The sequence below is a fragment of the Convolutriloba macropyga genome, chromosome 7, assembly GCF_964194025.1.
Source record: "Convolutriloba macropyga chromosome 7, txConMacr16.3, whole genome shotgun sequence".
Lineage (NCBI taxonomy): Eukaryota > Metazoa > Xenacoelomorpha > Acoela > Convolutidae > Convolutriloba > Convolutriloba macropyga.
In genome coordinates this window covers 65,573,261-65,586,023 of record NC_134474.1, presented here as the reverse complement: position 1 = coordinate 65,586,023, position 12,763 = coordinate 65,573,261, and the positions used below count along the sequence as shown (strand labels likewise).

General features: G+C 37.0%; 1 protein-coding gene across 3 annotated transcripts in view; it reads right to left on the bottom strand.

Moving 5' to 3' along the window:
• The window catches only part of LOC142343253 (polypeptide N-acetylgalactosaminyltransferase 13-like), a 31,127-nt gene that overhangs the window by 13,150 nt on the left and 5,214 nt on the right, over positions 1-12,763 (bottom strand). For all 3 annotated transcript variants that reach the window (XM_075395034.1, XM_075395036.1, XM_075395033.1), the window contains 3 exons: positions 11,804-11,996; positions 1,540-1,706; positions 1,045-1,240 (listed from right to left, as the gene is read on the bottom strand). In XM_075395034.1, the coding sequence (XP_075251149.1) occupies positions 1,045-1,240; positions 1,540-1,706; positions 11,804-11,996 (556 nt within the window). The remainder of the gene's footprint in view (positions 1-1,044; positions 1,241-1,539; positions 1,707-11,803; positions 11,997-12,763) is intronic.

Here is a 12,763-nt window from a genome sequence, read left to right as displayed (position 1 = left end):
AGCGAAACATTTTTTTGTTCGACGAAGTAAAAAAACATAGCAGGACAAGTCCTGACGTACAATTCAAAGAATTTTCATTGACTAAACAAGAACTAGACCTAGAAGGACTATGAGTGAATTGGGAAAACCATTTCTCAAAAATCAGATGGAAATTTTTTTCAAACAAAAAACTAGGCCTAGAATGCACTATGAAAGGATCGGGAAAACTAATTAAACTAATTAACTAAACGCGGCTAAGGGCCTCTAAGAAAATTGCCTGCTGAGCTTTACCTATTTATCCCGTTTTGATGGATCGAAGTCAAGAAAAAAGGTGTGATCTTACAAAAAAAACATAGCAGGACAAGTCCTAACGTACAATTCAAAGAATTTTCATTGACGAAACAAAAAAACTAGACCTAGAACGTACTATTAGTGAATTGCTAAAAACAGTTCTAAAAAAATTAAAAAAAAAAACAGAAAATCAATGTCAAAATGCCGCAGGTGAACAAAAAAACCACTAACGAGAAATGAAAATTTGGTTCAAACAATAAAGTAGGCCTAGAATGAACTATCAATGGACTGGAAAAACCATTTAGAAAAAATCCAATCCAAAAAATTGAAAAAACAGTAAAAACCAACGTGAAACTGCCGCATGTGAACAAAAAACCACTAGCGAGAAAGCGAATTTTTGTTCAAACACCGTTTTCTCACTCTACTTTAAAATTAGAGCGAAAAAATTTCACTCCGCAAAACCACTCGCTTTTTCGCTCCATTTCCTGTTTCGGCATGACCAAAATCACTACTCCAATTTGATTCAAAAATCATGAAAATGTGTGAACAGATCTTAAAAAAAGACAGCGCCCCAATACAATTCAAATTCTTTGAATTGTAAAAAAAATTAGGAGCGCTATAATAGCCGGCTGAGAAGATGAGGGCGGCTCTTAATAAATATCACTTTACTATTGTGTAATAAAGAAACTCGGAGAAATGCATACAATACATTATTTTTCTTCGTAGTCCATTACCGAGTTCAAGGACTAAAAATTGGAAAAAAATGTTCCCTACTTGATCTCGTGTAGAAGAGGTTCCAACCACCCATGAGATGCTTCAATGTGACTGTCTAGGAATACGAGCACTTCTCCGGTGGCTGCCTCTGCTCCTGCCAGTCTGGCCCTGATCAGACCAGATCTGCTGTTCAGACGGACTATCTTTAGCTTGTCTATTTGTGATGCGAAGTTGGTCAGCTTATCTTTCAGATGTTCTGAAATACATCACTAGGATATTATTCACAATTTTAAAATTTGTTCACGTAAGACTTCTATGAACAAAATTGTTCAGGGAGGGAAAATCAAAAAGATCCCCAGGGTTCATAGTTCGATTATAGTCCTACCCCTCCTCTTTTCCTCTTTTAGAGGGGTCCACCCCCCCCCCCCCCCCCAAATGCACGTGCAATTTATCACGGTAGGGTGCTATATAACTCATAATTTATGACTAGGTCATCGAAAGGCACTGAGGGTGGGAAACCCAAAAACGATGCCAGTGTTTTTTAAGGAAACCTACCTTTGGAACTAGCATCGTCGACTAGGATGATTTCCTTGATGAGGTGAGAGGGTGATCTGTTGAGGAGAGAGTAGACTGATCTGATAAGAGTACACCAAGCCTCTTCATGGAATACTATCACCACACTCGCAGTCGGCAAATCGCGTCTGTAAGGCCGAGTCTTGCACCTGTTAAAAACAATTCTTTCCATTTTAGTTTACATTGTACAGTATAACGCATAGTAGCAATGGAGTCTGACGGTTTCCGAGACACATTAGAACGGATCATTGGCCTAATAGCAATCTCCCTATAGTCTTGTTTATGTATTTTGTAAATGAATGTCGTCATCATTGTGTGATTTTGCCTACTACACAAAACTTATTAATAATATTATTTGAGCGATCGCAAAATCTTGGCGCGGAGATGATCCAAAAAGCACATAGCCTAGGAATAACATTAGTTGTAAGATTTTGTGTGAATTCTGTCGTTAATTTTATGTGCTGGTAATTTTAAACAAGCTTCAAGTCCACATAAAAAAACATAATACACAAAGTTGAGGTCAATAACGGGGCCTATAAATCATTCATAGCATTCAAATTTCATCACGTTTTGGTAAATCGACTTTCAAAGGATGAAGTCTATTTCGGAAACTTGCGTCAACCGAAATTCTCGTGGACAATATCTGGTGATTTCCATCTAGGTATATCTGATCTGCGTTATAAAAAGACGTTTCTTTGAGCTAGGCAGAAATTAGTAAAAAAAAAAAATTCAATGTGCTTATTCGTATAACCACTGAGAAGGCAGGCCCAGCAGATGGATCCTTCCCATTATAGCCCCTCCTCTCCCCCCCCCCCCCAGCGTGGTAATTATAACATAATGGGGGGTATAATTTCATGGGAGGGGGGCTGTAATGGGAAAGACCCGAAGTTTTAATAAATTGGTCATCTCAGGTTAAAATTTTGCACCACGTCGGTTCCGTGGTGTTTTTTTCAACTCAGTCAGTTTAACTCAATTATGATACTCTCAGCCGATTGTGCGAATGTCAAAGAGAGCTCAACAGTCATGTTATGATAATATCAGACCAGTTCCTATCACGTCGCCCAATTATAACTCATTCTACCCTGCACCAGTTCAATTCAATTCAATTCAAGCGGCTTCTTCCGATAATTATTGGGATAAAACAGTTAAGAAATCAGTACAATACAAGAAAGCAACAGACAAACAGGCAGCATTTTCGGGTCTTTCCCATCATTGTGATATGATAACGTATACCCCCCCTCTCCCCCAATCATGATAAACATATCATAATGGGGGCTAAAATTTCACGGTGGACTGTTGTGGGAAAGACCCGGATTTTCTACAACTAGCTACCCCAAACAACATTATTAACTTACTGGTTCCGAAAACAAATAGTTACAAATCAATTTTTTTGTAATTTAATGACAGGAAATGAGCTGTTCATGATCCAACGGTTTTTGACCCTCTACTTTTTGCTCACACTAGAGACAGTGCAGTTAGAATGCATTCCCTCTGTCATTTTATGAACAGCTGAGGTTGCCGAAAAGAACCAGATTCAACCCTTCTAACTTCAATTGGAATTGATACAAGGAAAGAAACAGACCACGCGCTTTTGCTACCAAAATTTTCGAAAACATGCAGATTTCTATTTTGCTGTTGTTATTAATAAGAAAAAATAGAAAAATAAATAAAAAAATGTTTACCATTCGATGTTCTGGTCGACTTGTGTTGTATTAGAGCACGACAGTTTAGGGTTTGGTTCGAGGCAGACAACTTAGTTAGAAAGATTGAGAACAGAAGTTCTAAGACATGGTCCTAATTTAGGACACTAAGTTATGGGTAAAAAATTAGACTTGTTTAGAAAATTAAATTTTGACAATTGAATCAAACCGCTATGAATAATCGGCTGCTTCGCCATCGGAGACGGAGAGGTTTTGCTCATCTCAACTCCTAAATAGTTTAGGAATAGAACTATTTTTTCAATCTACAAAATTGTACGTGTGTGTGGTCATCCCAGTGAGTTGTAACTTGACAAACTTTGACAAGTTAAGATTAATCTTTGCCCTCTTCACCAAATTAACTTCGATTTCAAATGAAATTCAACATTTTCGCACCCTTTGGTTTTCTAAATAAGTTAGAACAAAAATTTAGTACCCTTCGGGACTCGTACGCAGCACTCGGGCGCAAGCTCCCTCGTGTCAGGACACTAAGTTAATCGTACGACTACGACTTTAGTCATTAATTTCCAACAAGCACAAAAACTTCGCGGAAAAAAATTCGGATGAAGTCTATTTTCGGAAACTTGCGTCAACCGAAATTCTCGTGGACAATATCTGGTGATTTCCATCTAGGTATATCTGATCTGCGTTATAAAAAGACGTTTCTTTGAGCTAGGCAGAAATTAGTAAAAAAATAATTCAATGTGCTTATTCGTATGACCATTGAGAAGGCAGGCCGAGCAGATGGATCCTTCCTATTATAGCCCCTCCTCTCCCCCCAAGTTAGTGGTCAGATAAGGTATAGCCCCCACAAGCGTGGTAATTATAACATAATGGGGGGTATAATTTCATGGGAGGCGGGCTGTAATGGGAAAGACCCGAAGTTTTAATTAATTGGTCATCTCAGGTTAAAATTTTGCACCACGTCACTTCCGGGGTTTTTTTCAACTCAGTCAGTTTAACTCAATTATGATACTCTCAGCCGATTGTGCGAATGTCAAAGAGAGCTCAACAGTCATGTTATGATATTATGATATTGTGATATGTTATGATATTATCAGAAAAAATAGAAAAATAAATAAAAAAATGTTTACCATTCGATGTTCTGGTCGACTTGTGTTGTATTAGAGCACGACAGTTTAGGGTTTGGTTCGAGGCAGACAACTTAGTTAGAAAGATTGAGAACAGAAGTTCTAAGACATGGTCCTAATTTAGGACACTAAGTTATGCGTAAAAAATTAGACTTGTTTAGAAAATTAAATTTTGACAATTGAATCAAACCGCTATGAAAGATCGGCTGCTTCGCCATAAGAGACGGAGACGTTTTGCTTATCTCAACTCCTGAATAGTTTAAGAATAGAACTTTTTTTTCAATCTACAAAAATTGTACGTGTGTGTGGCCATCCCAGTGAGTTGTAACTTGACAAACTTTGACAAGATTAATCTTTGCCCTCTTCACAAATTAACTTCGATTTCAAATGAAATTCAACACTTTCGCACCCTTTGGTTTTCTAAAAAAGTTAGAACAAAATCTTAGTCCCCTTCGGGACTCGTTTGCAGCACTCGCGCGCAAGCTCCCTCGTGTCAGGACACTAAGTTAATCGTACGACTACGACTTTAGTCATTAATTTCTAACATGCACAAAAACTTCGCGGAAAAAAATTCGGATGAAGTCTATTTTCGGAAACTTGCGTCAACCGAAATTCTCGTGGACAATATCTGGTGATTGCCATCTAGGTATATCTGGTCTGCGTTTCTTAAGACGTTTCTTTGAGCTAGGCAGAAAATAGTAAAAAAAATAATTCAATGTGTTTAATCGTATGACGATTGAGAAGGCAGGCCGAGCAGATGGATCCTTCCTATTATAGCCCCTCCTATTCCCCCAAGCTTAGTGGTCAGATAACGTATAGCCCCCCAAGCGTGGTAATTATAACATAATGGGGGGTATAATTTCATGGGAGGGGGGCTGTAATGGGAAAGACCCGAAGTTTTAATTAATTGGTCATCTCAGGTTAAAATTTTGCACCACGTCGGTTTCGTGGTGTTTTTTTTTTTCAACTCGGTCAGTTTAACTCAATTATGATACTCTCAGCCGATTGTGCGAATGTCAAAGAGAGCTCAACAGTCATGTTATGATAATATCAGACCAGTTCCTATCACGTCGCCCAATTATAACTCATTCTACCCTGTACCAGTTCATTTCAATTCAATTCAAGCGGCTTCTTCCGATAATTATTGGGATAAAACAGTTAAGAAATCAGTACAATACAAGAAAGCAACCGTCAAACAGGCAGCATTTTCGGGTCTTCCTCATCATAGTGATCTGATAACGTATACCCCCTCCCCCAATCATGATAAATATATCATAATGAGGGGCTAAAATTTCACGGTGGACTGTTGTGGGAAAGACCCGGATTTTCTACAACTAGCTACCCCAAACAACATTATTAACTTACTGGTTCCGAAAACAAATAGTTACAAATCAATTTTTTTTTGTAATTTAATGACAGGAAATGAGCTGTTCATGATCCAACGGTTTTTGACCCTCTACTTTTTGCTCACATTAGAGACAGTGCAGTTAGAATACATTCTCTCTGTCATTTTATGAACAGCTGAGGTTGCCGAAAAGAACCAGATACTTCAATTGGAATTGATACAAGGAAAGAAACAGACCACGCGCTTTTGCTACCAAAATTTTCGAGAACATGCAGATTTATATTTTGCTGTTGTTATTAATAAGGATAAAAATAGAAAAATAAATTAAAAAATGTTTAATATTCGATGTTCTGCTCACTGAGAACATCAACTTGTGTTGTATTAGAGCACGACAGTTTAGGGTTTGGTTCGAGGCAGACAGCCTAGTTAGAAAGATTGAGAACAGAAGTTCTAATACATGGTCCTAATTTAGGACACTAAGTTATGGGTAAAAAATTAGACTTGTTTAGAAAATTAAATTTTGACAATTGAATCAAACCGCCATGAATAATCGGCTGCTTCGCCATCAGAGACGGAGACGTTTTTTTTTCAATCTACAAAATTGTACGTGTGTGTGGTCATCCCAGTGAGTTGTAACTTGACAAACTTTGACAAGTTAAGATTAATCTTTGCCCTCTTCACAAATTAACTTCGATTTCAAATGAAATTCAACACTTTCGCACCCTTTGGTTTTCTAAATAAGTTAGAACAAAATCTTAGTCCCCTTCGGGACTCGTACGCAGCACTCGGGCGCAAGCTCCCTCGTGTCAGGAGACTAAGTTAATCGTACGACTACGACTTTAGTCATTAATTTCCAACATGCACAAAAACTTCGCGGACAAGAATTCAGTCGCGTCGCAAGATGAAGTCGAATGGCCACAAGACCCATCGATGCAAAATCGATTTAGAACAGCAGGAGGCGATGTGATACACAATCTAAAATATTGAAATCTAAGGAATTCTGAGCTGTTCATTAGATCAAATGCAACGTCTTACCTCCAAACAAAGAATAGAGTTAATAGTGAAAACAGAAACCCGCCTTGTAGAAATATCATATTCGAAGATTGAAAAAAGGAAGATAGTAAAAAATTCGTTTCTAATGACTAAATAGATAATAACAGCAATAAATAAAACATGCAAACTATAAGCACAAAAGTCTTTTGGATACCAAAAGCAAAATAGAAACAGAGAAACTCAAAGTTGAGATCAATAATTTTCAAAAAAGTGATCTTCAGCACAAGCAGCGAAATGACACATCTGCAACCAGAATACCGACCGCAGCTACCAGAAATTATCTTTAGCCCTTCAGGACCAAAGGGACAAGAACTTTAACAGCTTCTTATTTAAATATGTGATAGCAATCGAAATCAAGAAATCAAAAATAAACGACACAAACTTACAACAAACATCTTAAAAAGAGCAATTTTAACTACCCAGCATTGTTTTCATTAAAAATCTATACCTCAATCTCAAAAAATTTGAACAGAAAGAAAATAGAAATAGCAGCAGACCTATATAGACCGAAAAACAATTTCCCAATAGATTCGAAAAAACAAACAATATTTTAAACGCCATTCCACCAATCTCAGCACCTATAAGACTGCTATTGCTAGCCTGGGAACTCTACTGCAACCTAGTGCACTTGAGTTTTTTAAACAGTTTTGTGATGAATCTCAATTTTTAGATACAGTAGTTCAATTGCTATACTCTGCGCGCTCAGCTCAATTGAACAGAAAAGGAAGTTAAACTAGTTAAGGGGATTCCATTGTTTGCAGCTTTTTTGCTATTGTTTTCATTAGCTCTTATCTAATTTTCTCTCATAGCTCACAATCAAAATTCAATGTCAGAGGTTAAAAATCCAAGGAAGGATTCATTGCTTTTGATAAAAATTTACGTTTCAACTAAAAGTTCCTTAATTCATCGTATGAAGTTTGAAGTTCATACTGCAGAAACAGGCAAACTTTTTTTTAGACAGCTTTACTCAAACGATAGGTAAGGGGAAAATGTATGGAATAGTTTGTTTTTAAGGATTCCAGCGTTTTTACGCATTTTGCGGCACTTGTCAGCTTCTTACTCTCTTCTCCAAGTGATCCTAATAACATGCACAAAAATAGTATTTTAGAAGAAATTTAACCTTCTGAAGAGAAGTGATTAGATGAAATCTAGTTTTCTGAAGTGAAGTGACCAGCTTTGATATCCCTTTCACAGCTGATTTGGAATTTCCATGGTTTTTTAAATATGTGGTTTGTCTGCCACTGAATCCAAGACCCTAATTGGGATTTAAAAGAGAACCAAAAGATGATCACTATAAAAAGAATGAAAAAGTACGCGCTATATCGATTGGAGTTCGTAATTAGGCTGATTCTTAGTGATACAATCATGAGATCATAAGATAAACCCATGAGTATCATTTACAAAAACATCAGACTTCGCAAATAAGACAAATAAGAACAAGTCCAGATACCGGTATCTAAAACAGGGTTTCATGGTTTTATCCCGTTTCTAATTTTCATTTCATTTATTTTGAATCTGTTCAATTCAGATTGCTTCATGTAGAAAGAGTGAAGAATTAAACCAGCCTCGAGAAGTGAAAAACATAAATCTGGATAATGCGAAACAAATTTATCTTTGACAAACTACAAAAAAAAGAACAGGACAAGTCCTTATTACAATTCAAAGAATTTAATCAACTAATGACCTGATTACCAACAACTTTTGATATTCAGTGGGCCAAAACATAACAAACTTGAGGAAAAACAGATAAATGACAGTGACACAAAATAAACATTGAGAAATAAAGCAAATCGAAATGTTTTCAAAAGTAAATAACCTGAAAGGCAAAAAACACAAAACTATAGATTATAACACAAACGAATAAAATCGGGCGAATTGCTCTCAAACAACCGGCTAGCAGCTAGGGCTCCAAGATGCTTGCATGGAGAGGGGGAGAGTGGGGGTAGAGGAATGGGGGGTCAAGCAATTGGAGGGGGCGGTAAAGCGATTGGGGGACTGACTGTGGGGAGGGCGGAGAGATGAGGATCAAAACCTCCAGGTAGAGGGGTAGAGGAGGGAGGTATATGGCGTGTGTGTTGAGGATGAGGGGTGATTGAGGACGAGGCCTTTATTTTTGCTATTCTACAACCGACTTTACATCAGAACCAGCTTTACTTCGGAGTGAGAGCAAGAGATGAGACATATACGCTCAATAAGTAAACGCCTTCTAATAGAGCTTTTTCAAATTAATATTCGAAACCGAAAACTCAAGACCCTAAAACTCAAGAATTAGGGATATACGTTTGGCACTACTATTGATCTTTAAATAGTAAATGCTCCAAAAATTAGTTCACTGACGCTTTTACCCTGAAGGCCAAATATGACACAATTCAATATACTCATTAACTCACGCACAAGCCTTGAAAGAGATTTACCATCCAGTAAAGGTAGATAAACGAGAAATATGACAAAAAAATTTACAAATTTTAACAAAATGTCGCCAGAGACAACAATTTTCAGAAAATTTAAAAAAATTGCTGAAACTCGTGTTATTAAAACATTGAAAGCCAATATATTACCTCTAGGAACTATTCATCAACCTATTATCAAACCCTAGAGGACGTTCCTGGGCCCTTGAGGCCGGAGAAACCTTAAAAATGACAAACATTTTCAAAAAGTTTGAAACGTCAAGTTTAAAAAAATTGCTAAAATATGAGATATTAAAATGATAAAATCCATTCTATGGCCATTTTAAAATTATTCAGTAACCTGTTATCAAAACCTATAGGAGTTTCCATAACACTTAAGGCTAAACATTCTCAATAATTGAAAAATTTTCAAAAACTTAAAAAAAAAATGAAAAAAACTTGCGTGTTCATGTTTTGAGTTCCAAAACATATAGCTCTTAATATTGTCATAAAAAGTAATCACAGCTTGCAAAAGACGTCCATTAACTTTTGCAAACCTCAATTGAAGACCAGAACAACACACAGTTTGAAAAATGACAGAAAAAAGCAAAAATTGCAACATTTTGGGCTCAAAAACGCCTTACAATGACCTTTTAAACTTTAACTACAGCCGTCCCAGTAGCTTCACTACTCTAGTCATTTGAAGGACTACGGAACGCGGCTAACAGCCTCTAATGCAACTTGATGAACGCTGAGCTTTACCTGTTTATCCCGTTTTGAAAGCTCGAAGCCATAAAAAAAGGTGTGAAAACATCTTACAAAAAAAGACAGAGCACCAATACAATCCAATTCTTGGATTGTAAAAAAAAACACGATTTCCGCAATAATAGCCACCATTGCTTCGCGGCTATTATTTACTCTTCATTCATCTTCTAAACTGAACGCTATTAAGCATAATACTAATGCCAGCTAGCAACCGCTTTAATGAACTCTGACAACCTAATGCATTATGACATAATGATCGGGCTTTATACATTTATCCCCTTTTCTTTTCACTTTGCTTTTTTGACTTTGACCGCATTCACTACATTGCGTAATTCAATGCGTTAAAGAATTTGAAATCCATTCAGTTGCGACAGTGAGTGAGGTAAGTCAGAAGTCAAAAGGTACAACAAATTTTAAAAAGGATACCGCCTAAATAATAGCCGTTGAGAGGCTGACGGCGGCTTTTAATGAGACAGTGCAAAGATAACAACAAAAAACAAAAGCCATTGCAACATTCATGAGACAAATTCATAAAATAGCAAAAACAAAAAACTCGAAAATTCACGTATCTTTATTAAAAATACAGTGACATCTTATAAGTGATAACAATCAGAATTTTTCAACTGAAGAGCATTTAACAGGCAAAATGATGCCTCAGTAAAATTCACTGCGAGGTGCCATCAATGAGATTGAGATATAACAGCACGCACAACAAAAACGTGCATAACTCAAACATAAACCGATCCAACGTCGGATTAATTGCTCTCGGATCACAGATGGCGCAATTTAATTTAGATCTGGTGTAGCTCGGAAATGTTTTAACGCAAAAAGTCAAGGGCGTAAAAGTCACTCGAAAAGTCAAAACCGTCAAGCGAAAATTTTGCATAAAAAGACACACGTTTACAATAATTGCTGTGAACTTCGTTCAAGAGCAATTAAACACGCGTGTACAATAATTGCCACAAACTTTGTTCGGGAGCAATTAAAAATTCAGTAATATTTTATGAAACTACGCAGTGATAAAGTTATCAAAAGCATACACTCATTAAATAGGTTAACAAACATTAAATAGGTTAATCTAAGGCCCCGGGGAGTCAAAACCACCAAAACGCACATTGTCACACATCCTCACGCCATTAATTCATATTTTCTCAGCAGTTTCGGTGATAAAGCTCTTTGTCTAGTGGTGACTTGTAAGAGGGCCGAAGTGAAAAGAGCCGATTGAAAGAGAGCCGAAAATTTATTTAAATTATTAGTCGATAAATTTTGCAGCCAATTAAATTGCCTTCTGAAATGAGACTACCAAATTCTCAGCCAATCATAACGGGATACTTGAGAAATGAAATTTTAATATTTTCTAGTAAAAGAAACTGAAAGCGAAGTAATAAATAATTATCTTCAAATTATAGCGGGCCATGGCCATGCCTTAGCGGCTTATGGGACTTGATATGAAACTATCACAACCGAAAATAAGACCAATTAACCCACTTAAGTACTTTCTTGGTAATCAACTAACAATTTAGGTTAATTAAAGGCAACGCTTTGCTTTCGGCTCTTTTTTAATAAAGTCAGGTTTCGGCGCTTTCTAACGTCGGTTCTTTATAACGTCGGCTCTCTTGCACGTATCCTTGTCTAGTAGAGCTCTAAGAGACCTGCTAAGCGACTTAATGCCCAGAACGAATATCAAGGCAAATAGTCCGACGACAAAAAAATATCAGAAAAATTTATTTTGGTAGTACGAAAAATCACACAAGACAAACAGGACTAATACAATTGCTATTAACTTCATTTGAGAGCAATCGATAAGCCACTATCAATACGTGAAAACGTACATTCCACTTTCTTGTTCACAGTCATATGAGTACAAATATTTTGTTCATAAAATGGAGAGGAACAGATCCGACTGACCTTTCGGGTCTGTTGTCCGGGAGAGACCGATTGAGGCTGATTTTCTCACAAATGAAAAGGTTGAACTGATTGATACTATAAGTCTTCTTAGACAATTCCTTCTCCTCCTCATTCAACTCTACTCCCATGCCCCTCTCTCCGGGCAAATCGGGCGGATTACTGTCTCGTTCTGAGAGAGGGTTAATTGCACCAACTGAAACATTTGAATTCAAATAATCACTCGGGACAAAACCGAATGATTAAAGATACCATTGTTAAAACTCAGAAAAAGGAAAATATTATGGTATTGAAAATTCAAACTTTGTAGCAATGTTTCTGTTTCTATTGTGGGTGCATTCATCACCACTTCTAGTGAATTAGTAGCTGTTTTAGAAGCTAAAAACCTTCGTATTTTGAGATATTTCAATTTGCAAGAATCTTACAAGATAATTCCATCTCGCCCCTTGTCTTGCAATAGAAAATCACAAGAATGGAGCAAAAATAACTTTGACATTAGCTAGGGAGCCTATTCATTTGGCCCAGACAATTTGCGGGTTGAATGGATATGGTTATAAGATCTGCGGGGTAAAATGAATCCGGGTGCAAAGAAGTAGAAACATTTAAATCTTTCCTAAGCGCGAGAAGCAGCAACTCTTGTTCCCCCCCCCCCCAAGCTTAGTGGGTGTATATTATTTGCACTCCCGGCGCACGTGCCATATTTTTACATAATGATTTGCCATGTAAGGACGTGCTCTGCAACTCGGGGTGCATACCCGACTGGGGTGGGGGGCAGAAACGGAAAAGATCCCAATCCTTTTTCGCAGCCAACTGAATTGCATTTAATGAAATTCGAATTGTCAATGTTTCCCCTACCCTGTGTTATCATTGCGCAAATGAAATGGAAGACGCTTCTTAATACCTAAATTTTCAAAATAAGAATTCGATAAAACTCAGAAATAAAAGAATCAGCGCGTTTAGTTT